The 14,087-nt window shown below is 35.0% G+C and overlaps 1 protein-coding gene across 1 annotated transcript in view; it reads left to right on the top strand.

Annotated features, from left to right (window-relative positions):
* The window catches only part of LOC136799443 (uncharacterized), a 33,395-nt gene that overhangs the window by 14,859 nt on the left and 4,449 nt on the right, over window positions 1–14,087 (top strand). Inside the window, exons 2-12 of the mRNA XM_067056149.1 lie at window positions 6,843–7,007; window positions 7,816–7,963; window positions 8,295–8,348; window positions 9,248–9,363; window positions 10,783–11,473; window positions 11,776–11,908; window positions 12,248–12,310; window positions 12,509–12,621; window positions 13,146–13,190; window positions 13,377–13,487; window positions 13,734–13,829. Coding sequence (XP_066912250.1) covers window positions 6,843–7,007; window positions 7,816–7,963; window positions 8,295–8,348; window positions 9,248–9,363; window positions 10,783–11,473; window positions 11,776–11,908; window positions 12,248–12,310; window positions 12,509–12,621; window positions 13,146–13,190; window positions 13,377–13,487; window positions 13,734–13,829 — 1,735 coding nt within the window. The remainder of the gene's footprint in view (window positions 1–6,842; window positions 7,008–7,815; window positions 7,964–8,294; window positions 8,349–9,247; window positions 9,364–10,782; window positions 11,474–11,775; window positions 11,909–12,247; window positions 12,311–12,508; window positions 12,622–13,145; window positions 13,191–13,376; window positions 13,488–13,733; window positions 13,830–14,087) is intronic.

Genomic DNA, 14,087 nt, shown 5'->3' with positions numbered 1-14,087 from the left:
CAAAACTCAACATTCTCACGTCTTTTTGATTTCCCAAACATTCGTCTAAAGCGTCCACTTCCACAATAATTTATGTAAATTGCAATTTTGGTCAGTCCACAGTCGGCTTCAACATAATACACATGTTTTTATTTACGTGACCAAAGTGTCTACTAAAACAATCCGGGGGTAAATGGCGAGCAACACAGCAGATTATTCGTAAAGTAAAGAAATATCTTTTGGCACTGACAATCAAAAATTATATATTGTATTATATTTCCTTAATTCAAAAATCAAAAATTCATATTTCATTCGTGAAAAATAAAAAATAAAATAATGAATTAATATATTACATACTAAGACGCCCCCGTTTTTTACTCTCGTTTAATTTTTGATCTCGGAACGTGCAAAACGCCCGTCCGCCCAATATCCACCCAATCAGCCTAAATTCATTTTAATTGTCCTTTGACTTTCAAAAAATAGTATTTAAAAATTATGAATTTTTAATAATTACAAAAAACAAAAAGTTTGATACTTCATCAGTGAATTATTCAATAAATTCCTAGTTTCAATTTTCAGTGGGCGTTTTTCTAGGGCTTCGTTTATCGCGCAATTTATGCATCACACAAACTTTCTCGGCTGCTCGTAATAATTATGCATTGCCAAATTTGGTTCTCCATTGTCAAGTCAGGATCGATGGTGACGTCACCTAAGCATAGAAAAGAAAGGATTTTGTCAGTTTTATGCATATATTAATTTGCAAGATATTATTTTCGCCGCGCGAGCGCACTTTTTCGTAGACTAGTCGGAATACTTATTTTTACTCGCGGGATTGATAGTAACTTTTCTGTACGATCGAAATATCGCTGTTTGTGACGCACTGATATTGACAAACTTTTTTCCTTAACCCACCTGGAAATTTTGGATAGCAAACTATCCCCTGAAAGTTAGAAGTCGACACCCCTGGAAAGTGAAATTTTGTGAAAAAGGGCCTGGAAAGTGACTATTGATGCCAGTTTAGGAGGAGAGCTAGAGCCCCCTGGAAACCTTTCCTTTAATAACCCCCTTGGAAAATCTGAAAATGACCAAAAGCCCCTTGGAAAATCAAGACTCAGTCCCCCCTGGAAAATTTCGTCAATACCCCTGTATGGTTTAAAAATGGAATAGCCCATGCAGTGCCTGGAAAAAAAGACCAAGCTGTCTGCTAAGTCATGCTCTCATTCAGGTGTTGGAAAATTTAGCCCATTTTTTGTCCAGCAGTAGCCTGGGAATCAAAGCATTAAACTTTTTCCACACAGTCTAGCTTATGTTATTTTTGCTGCTTGTTTAACGCTTGGCGCAGGTAACGCACCTGTGTGTATGTGTAGCGACAATTTTTCCCTGCTTGGCAGGTTTTAGTCTGATTGGCCAGATTTTGTGGGTATTACTGTAACTTGGTCTAATGTTGACACCCCTCGTCTAATTCTGACACCCTTTTTATCAGCTAAAATTTATAGAAAGGTTGAAACTGTTTTTCTTTGTTTAGTGCAGTGGTCAGAGAGCAAGAAATAATCCTTTTTCTATCAGTGATTCAAGCTTCCATATTTACTCCTTTCTCTAAAAAAAGAAGGGTGTCAGAATTAAATGAGGGATGTCGATATTAGACCAACTTATGGTACTTAGCAGTACTTCCATAATTTATGGAAAAAGCTGACTCTGCAGAAAAAAGGAAAACGTAAGTGAAAACGAAGCATATTCATTTAGAAACAAAATGGCTGTTGACTGGAAGTGTAAATACATGTGGCTGATGTTTTGATGTGGTTTTTAATAGTTTTGAAAGTCTTAAGAGCTTGTGAAAGAGTTTTTATGGTAAGTTGATTATGTGTGTTTGCCTAGATGGGTTTCCAAACTTCAGAAAGTCTGTCAATAAGGGTTCACACACAGACTGTTTATAACATTCTGTGTCAGACTAATCTACCAAGCTCTATAATCTTAGAACTTTGTGAGGTGAAGTGTTTTTTGTTTTTTCTAAGATTATGAACTTGGATTCCCAGGCTACTAGTCCAGCCTGGTCCAGTAGACCCAATCAATCGAACTTGTTGAACCAATCAAACTCCATTGAACAATTAAAGTTCAATTAAAAAAAATAATCAAACTCTAAGATTTAAAAGAATTGTGAGTGTTTGATTAAGTTCGATCAATGGGTTACGGTCCGATCAGTTTGAATAATCCAATTTAGTTTGACAAGCTTATGCCACTCCGCCACCGTATATTAGCTTCTTCTCAATGCCAAACTTGCATTTGCATTGTTTTTAGGTAAAAAATATGAGAAAATGTGAAAAAATTGTCAGAAAAATGGATACACCAGGGTCCTTGGATTTCACGATTTGACCCCTCTTTTTTCAAATACAACATTTCTTCTTTTTGGACCTACCCCGGTGGGGTAGAGGTCCTATAAATTAACCGATGTCCGTCCGTCCGTCTGTCTGTTCGTTCGTCCGTCCGTCTGTTACCAGCTTTTCTCAGGATTGGCTCATTAGTTTTTTTTTATTTTTGGCACAATGATGCAAAATGGTAATGCCCAAAATGTGACGGAGCCCGATTTTCGAAAAAAAATTATTTCCGGCCGAAAATGCCGGAAATATGCCGGAAAAACCGGTTTTTTGGCATTTTCTCAAGATTTCATCATTAGTTTTTTCTGATTTTTTGCACAAAGATGTGTATTAGCAATGCCCAAAATTTGGCCGAGTCCGATTTTTGAGAAAAAATTTTTTCCGGTCGAAAATGCCGGAAATATGCCGGAAATCGCCATTTTTGCAAATTTTCATCGGACTTTATCCTTATATTTCGTTGTTTTTTCACACAAAAACATTATTAATAGCAATGCCCACCATGAAGCATGGTTCAATCGTCAATAGAACTGAGTTTTGAAGCCGGAACTTTCTAAAAATCGCCGGTGCAGCCCATTTTCGCCGGAAAAACGGTATTTCTTGATTTTCTCGAGCTGTACTTTATATTTTTTTATGAAATTTTGCACACTGATGCAAAATGATAATACCTAAAATGTGACGGAGCCCGATTTTGGAAAACAAATTTTTCCGGCCGAAAATGCCGGAAATATGCCGGAAAAACAGGTTTTTTGGCATTTTCTCGAGATTTTATCATTAGTTTTTTCTGATTTTTTGCTCAAAGATGCGTATTAACAATGCCCAAAACATGGCCGAGTCCGATTTTTGAGAAAAAATTTTTTCCGGCCGAAAATACCGGAAATATGCCGGAAAAACTGTTTATTTGGCATTTTCTTGAGATTTTATCATTAGTTTTTTCTGATTTTTTGCTCAAAGATGCCTAATAACAATGCCCAAAACATGGCCGAATCCGATTTTTGAGAAAAAATTTTTTCGCCGGAAAAACTGTTTTTTTGGCATTTTCTCGAGATTTTATCATTAGTTTTTGCTGATTTTTTGCTCAAAGATGCGTATTAACAATGCCCAAATCATTGCCGAGTCCGATTTTTGAGAAAAAGATTTTTCCGGCCGAAAATGCCGGAAATATGCCGGAAATCGCCGTTTTTGCAGATTTGAATTAGGCTTTTTCCATACATTTCTTTGTTTTTTCACTTAAAAAAATTATTGATAACAATGCCACCATCAAGCATGATTCAATTGTCAATAAAACTTTTGCAATTTTGCAACCGGAACTTTCTATTTCTTTTTTCCCTAAACCCCTCCCCCCCATCAAGAATCAATGATGACATTTAATGCATTTTCGCTAAGCGCTATATTTTCTTAATGATTGTTTTTCTCCTTATTGCTATCTAAGTTTCATCATCAGGTAGGTCCATTCAGCATGTTGCTTGTTTAAACTAGGAAGATGTAACTGATGTAACTTCTAAAGGGACTCACAAAAAATAGACCAGAGCTTTTTAATGACATTAACATTTGCATAAACTTTCTCTCTTTGAAACTACTTTTTATGAAAGCTAAGAATTTTAAAAGAATCATTCCTCTTTCATTGGAAAGAAGAAAGATAAACTTAAATTTTGATGGGTCATTTATCAAATTCAATTCATTAGATCAAAAGTTATGCTCAATTGAATAAAAAAGTTACTTTCCGAAAGTGCTCGAAAACGTCGAAAATCGACCTATCAAATTAAACAGAAGCATAATTACATGATACATCAGTATTTTTGTTTCAGTCATTAAAAAGTAGCTGTAGCTGTCTAAATGACCTTTTGTTAAGTGATCAAAAAAGTAAAATCAACACAGTTTGTTTACTATATTTCGTTCTATTTTCAGAACTTCATCAGGTAGGTTGATTAGGTCGATTTTTGACCTTTTGTTATATAAAGGAAGATTGAAATTTCAATGAAAAGTTAAGAAAAATTGTCGAAAAAGGCCAAAAATCTGTTAAAATTTATTAAAATACATCAAATATTATGGGTTTCGAGGTAGATCCAGTCTTACATAGACTTTATTCAGTCTAGCACCAAAAACCTGAGGAAAATTCCAGTAAAAGTAAATTAAATTGATTTTGATGAAGATTTTAAACCCTTTCGACCCTTCATTTTTAAAATTTATATATGTGTTTAGTTACTGAAAAATGCTCTTAATCATGTAAAGGCTATTGCGATTGCCAAATTTAGAATAAAAATTTGATAGGTCGATTTTTAACGTTTTCGAGCACTTTCTGAAAGTAACTTTTTTATTTAATTGAGCATAACTTTTAATCTAACGAATCGAATTTAATAAATGACCCATCAAAATTTAAGTTTATCTTTCTTCTTTCCAACGAAACAGAAATGGTTCTTTTAAAATTTTTAGATTTCGAGAAAATTACTTTCAAAGAGAGAAACTTTTTTGTGGCGGTATGACAATGAGAAATTACCCAAATTTTGACCAGTAGATGGAAAAGATTGAACTAAGCCAACCTTGACTTATTCGAAGAAGGATTTCTCAAGAAAAAGATCGTCAGGGTATCAGACACCCACCTAGATCCACATATCGGCATAGCTGGATAGGTTTTTTCCCAGAAAGTTTGCAGGCCTCAAACACTAACCTATCTACATGTGTGGAATTATTTTCAATTATTTTTAATTTTTAATCAAGACTTAACAAATTGAAGTGCTGTCTTGGGAGTTGAATGTCAAAATTTGGTTGGTTGATTTTGGCGGCTTCACTTCACCAGCACGTCTAAAGCAATTGTCATTTTGTCAAGCTTTCAAGTTTTAATTTTAAATTGTCTTGGGATCTTGAACATGATTCAGTTAATCCTCATCCTTGTTGTTGCAAACACATCCTCTAGATAAGTGATGTTGTTTTTGCTGAAAGTTTGATTTCCTAATGTGACTAACTGTCAGGCCATAAAAATGCATAAATAGACATCAGATGGACATGATTACCAAATAGTCATTTGGGAGAATGGGACGACTGTATATCATGTATTGACTCAGTTCTGCATATTAACTTATTACAGCAATTCGGGCCAGAAATTAAATATATCTGCTCTGTATTCAGCTGTATTACAGAAATAAAACTAATACTTTATAGCACAAAAATTTTCAGTGTTATTGCACGGTAATTCGGGATAATGTTAGCATGCTAAGTTGAACAAAACTTATTTTAGGTAATATCTAATTTTCGGCTGGTTTTATTTCCATCCACTGAAGTATGGAGGTATCATAATTTAAGCTGTACATTACTTTAGGCGTACAAACTTTCGCGAGCAGAAACTTTCGCGAGTACGAAAAATCGCGAAATTCACGACATTTACTTTCGCGAATTTAACGGAAAAATATTTTTCGCGAGCATAAACTTTCGCGAATCAAGACGTAAAATTGAGAATTTTCACATGAAAAAATGGCTTAGAGACACAAATACTTCTTGGGTTGGCTTGAAACATTTGTCCTTTGACTTATTAGTCTTTTAGCAGGCTAAAAAGTGCCATAAAAGTTACATTTTATTCAAAGTTTGAAGTTTTACAGATTTTCTATCTTGTCAAGAATTTTTCGCGAGCATAAACTTTCGCGAATGGCCCTTCCTATAATTTTTAAAGACATTTACTTTCGCGAAAAGGGCCAAAATTCGCGAAAATCGCGAAAGTTTCTGCTCGCGAAAGTTTCTACGCCTAAAGTAGTAATTAGTTATGTAATAACGCTGCGTTCATCTAAAAAGGAGTATTTATTGTATTTATATTATCAATAATCCAACTGCACTGCCAGGGATTTTTCTAAGCACTTTTTTATGTCAGTATACCGGCCAATATACTCAATGTAAAAAAATAAATGAGATTTTTTCTTGCGCAATTAACCTTTTTTTGTTGTTTATGAACAACAATAACTGATTATAATCTACATATTCAAGAGTTTTTGGGAGCTTTGCCCTCCAAACACCCACAAGACCCCCAGCTTCATCAATGTACAGCTTTGCTGAGCAAGTTCCCTTTCAGGCATAATAGAAACTCAATCTGAATTTACAAAAACAGTCCAAGCTCAAAGTGCTTAAAAAATCCCTAAAGACTATAGAAATGGTCAAAACGATTTCTTCTCACTTACAATACAAAAGCTTCTTGTTTAATTTCATGGAATAAAAAATCATTTATCTCTTCCTTTTTAAATGTTTTTTCTTTATAGTGTATCTTGACGTTGGTACTTTTCTTTTACTAATAATAAAAAGTAATAAAGTTGTTTTTGTGCGCTGATATTCATGATAACCTGTTTCCTGAAAATAATCCAAGATTGGATTTAAAACATGTACAAATCAACATCATCATCGTCAGTGGATGATGGAAAAAACATGTAGAACCGATTTGAATAGTCATTTGGGCTGACTAATTATCTAAACACTGAATCACTGAATATCATTATTTTTCTTTTTATTTATTAGCTGACGAGTCTGCTGAATGAAACATACACTTCAATTGGCCAGTTGAAATCATGCTTGTGTTCAAGAAGTTCACGATATGCAAAAACAAAGATCAAAGGAAAAAGACAAGAACGAGCTCTTTCATCTCAAACTCTATCTCCAACGATAAATACTTTCAATAACCAAGTAAGTCAATACAAGTTGTAACTTGATGATATATTATATAATTTAGTTTACATTTGGGAGAATCCCAGACCTTCTGAATTTCTTGCATTTTGTGCTGTCTCCGGCAAATTAAGGCACATCCCAAATATTCCAAATTTACTGGGATTTTTAGCACTCATTAACACCCATTATAAAACATGTCAACTTATACATTAAAGGAAGCGTAGTGAGCCGAGTGGTGGTGTCTAATTATGAATCTAGAAAAAGTTATTACCCCAATTTCAAGCTACTACCTGGAACTGAATTTCGCTATTTGGTGGATAAAGTGGGTGGAATTTTATTAATTTTGCTAATCAGATTGCAAATTGTGCATATGATTCCAAAAAAAATCCCAGAAAATCAGATTTCATTTAACAGAAATTTAGTTTTTGATTTTTATGTTTTCTAATTTTGAAAAATCGAATTTGTTGCAAATAACTTTCCAGATTTTGAGCTTTCCTACATTTTGTTGAGGTGAAATTGACTGCTAGGTATTCCAAGCAATTATTTTCAGGGTTTTATTGTAGCCATATTTTCTTGTTGGTAACCGGCTATTATGGTGGGGGTCCCTTTTCTCCTCGAAAAAAGTTAGTACCAGGTACTAAAAAGGGGTTGGTGCTACCTAGGACAAACTTTTCTGAAAATCAGGTTTAAACCCCATGGGTTAATACCCTGCGGCTGTACCCCCTCTACTCAAACCATCATATCCATATATCCATGACAGTGGACGTACTTTACTCTAGTAAAAATTACAACTTTTTTCATCTAGATATGCTTATTTTTTTCTTAGAAAAAGTACCATTATGTTGCTTCACCAAGCATGCCAAAAGATTGGTTCGTAACTGTAGCAGTACCAAACACACAATGGGCTCACAACCGAAACTACAGTCAATGGAATGTATCACACACATCAGCAGAAACCTTTTTCAAAAATAAAGGTAACACCAACATAATATCAAGAAACAAGACGTCAGTCCCTATAACCAGGACAATTGAAAGACTGTCTAAAATTCCTTAATTACCTACAATCCCACACAAAATATTTGAGACAAAGGGGATTTCTCTATGAAATTTTAAACACCACAAATATTTTTTAAGCACCGCAAATTATTTTTAAGTGCGTTAAATTAGAGTTGGAAAGTAGAGTTTAAACATTGCATTGATTTGATGTGTGGTTAACATTTTCTTTATGGGTTCATATTTTGTGTAACCTGTGTAACTTCTCAACGCTTTAATAAAAAGTGATATTTGATATTATTTTTCTTTCAGTGAAACCTGTTCACAATGGCTGGACAAAAAAGATGCTACCAAATTACTCTAAAGGTTTGTACAACTTTTTAAATTCTTGAATGTTTTTATTAAATTAGAATTTATTCTTTAAGATGCGGAATGCAAAGTAATGTGCGATCGTGGAGGGGGGTACCAACTCAGTGTACTGATCCATAAGGTACTAACTTGATTTTTAAGTTTTTTCCAAAAAGTTAGACCACCACCCTTTTTAGTAGTACACTGCACAAAATTTTTAGAGCTTTGGTACCACCCTTTTAGTACACTGTACTAACTCAAATTTGTACTAGTAATCTCATGGTTATGAGGGAAATTCGGGATAAATTTCCTGAGATCAATTGTGAAATATTTTGAAATTTCTCGAGTGCAACGAGGGAAATTTAAAACATTTCAAAATTTGACCGAGGGTAATTTATCCAGAATTTCACGAAAACAAGCATGGGATTCCTGGTTAATCTCATGGTTTGGATTGAAATTCTAACAATTCTGAAAGACGTCAATTTAACACTGGAAATCAATCTGAAACTTTAAAAATAGGTCTCAAAAAAGTCATAGGAAGGCGAATCGAGTTTTAATTGGGTCTAGAGTATTCCATTTACTTAAGCCTTTGAAGTTAGTAAGAAATTCAAAAAAGGCGATGAATTTCCAAAGGATGGAAATTTCACTTTTGCGGGAAATTACAAAATCTAGGAGGGAAATTACAAAATCTAGGAGGGAAATTACAAAAGCTTGGAGGGAAATTACAAATTCGCGGGAAATTACAAATTAACGCAAGCAAAAACGTCAATCGAATTTCAATCAACCATGAGATTAAGCTTGAAAAATACACCAACTCACCGACTAAGGGTCAGTACACTAGTGCCAAATTCATTAAAAGTACAAAACTAATTCTTTTTTACAAGATTTTCTCTCACATATATTTTTGTATCATACAGGGGTCAATCCTATCCGTTGGCACAGTATGTACATGTCTAGAAGCCGCCTTCTTGCGCTAGAAGATGCTGCAAACACACAAGAGTATAATGCTGCTGCACAAGCAGAATATTTAAAGGTGTGTTTACATCACGTTAAAGTCTGAATCTAAAAATTTCCCTTTGTCATCCAACCGATATTTTTATTTGAAAATTGTCTCATAGCTGCTCATAGTCATGTAGTATATTTTAATTAGCTAATTTTTGTGGAAATTAATGTTAGCGTTTTTGCGGTTTTTTGACAAAACCGTGAAAATTTGAAACCGCAAAATACAATTTTTTCCAGATACGGAAAAACCGTATTTCTTGAATTTCTTGAGCTGTACTTTATATTTTTTCATGAAATTTTGCTCACTGATGCAAAATGTCAATACCTAAATTGTGACGGAGCCCGATTTTCGAAAAAAATTCAATTCCGGCCGAAAATGCCGGAAATATGCCGGAAAAGCTGTTTTTTTGACATTTTGTCGAATTTTCATTTTCAGTTTTTTCCGAGTTCGATTTTTGAGAAAAATGCCGGCAATCGCCGTTTTTGCAGATTTTCATTGGATTTTTTCCTTGTATTCAGGGGGGGGGGCACGCAGTTACTACAAGACATGATGTGTAGTAAGTGCTTTTTCAACACTTTTTTCAGGACCACCACCCTTTGCAGTTACTACACCTTGGTAGTAACTGTTTTCAGAAAAGATTTCAAGGTACCACCCCTGTTTTTGAGTGGTATCATCAAAAACATGCTCGAAATTACCCTAAATTGTGATTATTTTTCAACCTGAAGCAATTTTTGTGCTAGATTTTCTTTTAATTTACTTGGATAACAGCTGTTGAGAACATTTTAATGATAATTAGGGAAAGCATAATTTCAAAGTTGGGTCTAAGAAAAATTTCACATTTTTTTTCGTCCATTTATAACAAAAATATTTTTTTAACAAAGAATTTTTTCACAAAAAAATTCATTTTTGGTGAAAAATTTTGAAAGTTCTTTAAAAAGAATTAAAATAAAAGCACTTACTACACCAAAAGTGCTAGCGTTAGTGTTTGGCACCACCCCCAAACAGCAGTTACTACACTGTGTAGTAACTGTTTTCATAACTTCTGAATACAGTACCACCACGGTAGTAAGTGTCATACTGTCTTGTAGTAACTGCGTGCCCCCCCTGTTGTATTTCTATGCTTTTCACACAAAAACATTATTGATAACAATGCTCACCATCAAGCATGATTCAATTGTCAATAAAAATTTTTGCAACCAGAACTTCCTATTTATTTTTTCCCTACAACCCTTCCCTCTCCCCCCATCAACAATCAATGATGAATTTATTGCGTTGTGTATTTTTGCTAAACGCTGTATTTTCTGACTGATTTTTTTCATTTTTCTTTTCGCATTGCTATCTAACTTTCATCGTCAGGTAGGTCCATTCAGCATGTTGCTTGTTTTATTAATTTAAATCTTATTTTGCAGACTAAATGAATCTTATGATCATTGATTTCTTAACTTTCAGGCTATTCTACCTGAAGATCCAGAGCTTGTCATTCGAAGGTATGAAAGCGGTCGGTTTGCTTCAAATGAGGAAGCTAAAGATATCTATATGAAAGCATTACTTGTTACAAACCGACTGACTGCTGAAGAAGCTACCAGAAGATTCTCAAATCAATTTGGTTCCTCAAATACAGCAACTACAGGAACCACAAACACTGGTTGGAATATTTTTGCAAACCAGGGTAATAAACCAAATGGAACGGAAGACCAACCATTGCATGTCATCATGAACCCAAAGAAGGGTTCATTCTTTAAAGAACTTGTACCCAATTTACTACGAATCGGTTTGCTTGTTGGTGTTGTGATGTACGGCTTCACATATATGCAAACTAAAATGCTCAATGTGAGTCAGAAGGAGATCCTCCCTGATCAATCTGAGAAGAAATTCAGATTCACCGACGTTCAAGGCTGCGATGAAGCTAAAGCTGAACTGCAAGAAGTAGTAGAATTTCTGAAATCACCAGAGAAGTTTGAACGTCTTGGTGCAAAATTACCAGGTGGCGTTCTATTGATTGGTCCACCAGGAACAGGCAAAACACTGTTGGCTCGCGCAATTGCTGGTGAAGCCGATGTCCCTTTCTTCTTCGCTTCTGGCTCAGAATTCGATGAAATGTTTGTTGGTGTCGGTGCATCAAGGGTTCGAAAGCTTTTCGGTATGTGATTGTTTTTTTAAAACTTATTGCTCTTTAGAATTCCTTGATCTAATCCTCATTTCAATTAGAAAACACTTCTTGGACCCTTTCAATGTGGGTTTTGGTGAATATTTCATGAATGAGACCTGATTGAGATTTATTTATTGATTTACACATATATTTGAAATAATCCAGCGAGCTATCAATTTTAGCTTTACTATATATCCCTCCCCTCTTGAAAAAGTACTGGCAATTTTTGGAGCAGACTTTATAATGAATAAATCCTGCTCACATTTCATCATACTTCATTGCTTACCTTTCAGCTGCGGCGAAGGAGCGAGCACCTTGCATCATTTTCATCGATGAGTTGGATGCCATTGGTGGCACCAGAGTTACCAACGATCATCAACCATACTCAAGGATGACCCTCAATCAGCTCCTTGTTGAACTAGATGGGTAAGTCTGAAAATACTCATTTCTAAAAAGTAAAGTTACATATAAGAGGAGAATGCTTGACATGGCCTATCCCTGAACCTTAGCCAGAGATAGCAAAATTTGTCGCTGCTCCAGTGTATATTTCCAGTACAGTACTTTCGCCACTCCCGGACAATTCATTCTTCGCATCCCCCCCCCATACTCGTAATAGTTTTTTAGAAGAGTTTGATGCATTTTGTATTGATTTAACTATCTAAGTCGTTTAAGCCCCCCCCCCCTAAATAGTGTTATCTACTGATAGATGTTTAAATTGACCGATGGTGTGACTAACAACAAAAACAACGCTTTTGTTTTGTATAGGTTTGATCAAACGGAAGGCATCATTGTCATTGGAGCAACAAACTTCCCAGAAATCCTTGATAAGTAAGTTGTATCCTTGACTTTTAGCTTAACATAAAATGATGTGTTGTTTCTGAATTTTAATTAAGCTTTCTAGTGGTTCATTTTTGAGCAGCTGCTTTCAAAATCATTTATAGAAGTAGGACTTTCTGTAGATAAAATATTGTTCCAAAGGTGTTTCTCTGTAACACGACATCGACCATCTACGATTTTATTTCACAGAGCTTTGACTCGCCCTGGACGTTTCGACAGTAAAGTGCACGTACTTTTACCAGACGTCCGTGGTCGAAAAGAAATTCTCAACCTGTATCTCGCCAAAAGTCCTGTTGCTCAAGGTTGGTAGACGTCCAATAATGCGTAAATATTTTAATACATCTCTTCGACTGCATACGTTTACATGATAACTTTTGTTGCTCGAAACTACTCACATTGTACCTTAAGGGAACTTATTTTGGCGGGAACTAATTTTGGCGGATTTAGTTCCCGCCAAAATTAAATATAATGACCAGTTATGAAATTGACATCATTAACATGTCAATTACTTTTATTACTTCATTTTTGCAGGGCTATAAAATAATAAAAATTAATCAAAATTGCTCAAAATAAGGCAAAATAGAACAGATTTACGCTGTCATTCGCCAAAATTAGTTCCCGCAGAAATTAAAAAAATTCACTATTCGCCAAAATAAGTTCCCGCCAAAATTAAAAAATTTAGGATATTTGCATTGCTGCCCGCCAAAATTAGTTCCCGCCAAAAAAGTTCCCTTAAGGTATTGAATGGTATTAGAGCTTCTAGCTCATAGTATTTCTTCTACTTTTCAATGTTTAAAGGTCTAATAAAGATTTTCTACTGCTTTAGATGTGGACTCTGGAGTATTGGCTCGAGGAACACCTGGACTATCTGGTAAGCGCCATTCTATAAATGGCAAATATATGCCTTTGAAAATAAAGTACTTCTAAAAACAACCATTATTCAGATGATTTGTGACCACTTGATTTTAATCTCCTACTGTATATCCTCCTAAGCGAGGGGTGCATGTTTTTATCTGTTTCTTTTGTAATAATTAACTCTTTGATCATTCTCCTGCAGGTGCCGATTTATACAACTTAATTAACCAGGCTGCTTTGCGCGCAGCGGGTTTGGATAAAGAACTCATCACCATGGATGACTTGGAATGGGCCAAAGATAAAATCTATATGGGTAAGCTGGTCAATTTCTTCTTCTTATATTGACGTCTTAAAAAAAAGCTATTTTGATGAGGCTATGGCCTTTCCGTATCAAAATCTGGTAAAGGTGGTTCTTTTAGATGAAAAATTGAACAATTAGGAAAGGGTTGATGTTATTTTCGTTTATAGAAATATAAAGAAAAGCCGTATTGTCGTTTTGAATTTTCCAAGTATCGTATAGTAAATATTGAAGTTTTAACCTCTCTTCAATTCCAAATAGGTCCGGAACGTAAAAGTGCAGTCATTGAAGAAAAGAATCGAACTCTAGTCGCTTTTCATGAAAGCGGACATGCTATTGTTGCCATTTTCACGCCAGGTGAGCTTGCCGTTCGTTCGTTCTGTGACGAAGGGAACTTAGGTCCTTTTACAAATGCAAATGTTATAAAAAAGGGTAACATATAATGACATCACATAAATCAATAGATCTGGCATGTAATTAACGATAATCTTCTTTCAAGTCCTTCTCCTTCAAGTTCTCCTTTTCAAGTCCTGTCATGGGATCATCCCCCCCCCAGGAAGATGGGGGGGAATCAACTTTTGCCCTGGAGGGGGAAGTGAATATTTTCTCCTTGAT

Source organism: Clytia hemisphaerica, unplaced genomic scaffold (genome assembly GCF_902728285.1).
Source record: "Clytia hemisphaerica strain Z4C2 unplaced genomic scaffold, Clytia hemisphaerica genome assembly, whole genome shotgun sequence".
Lineage (NCBI taxonomy): Eukaryota > Metazoa > Cnidaria > Hydrozoa > Leptothecata > Clytiidae > Clytia > Clytia hemisphaerica.
This window is presented reverse-complemented; position numbering and strand designations above follow the sequence as displayed.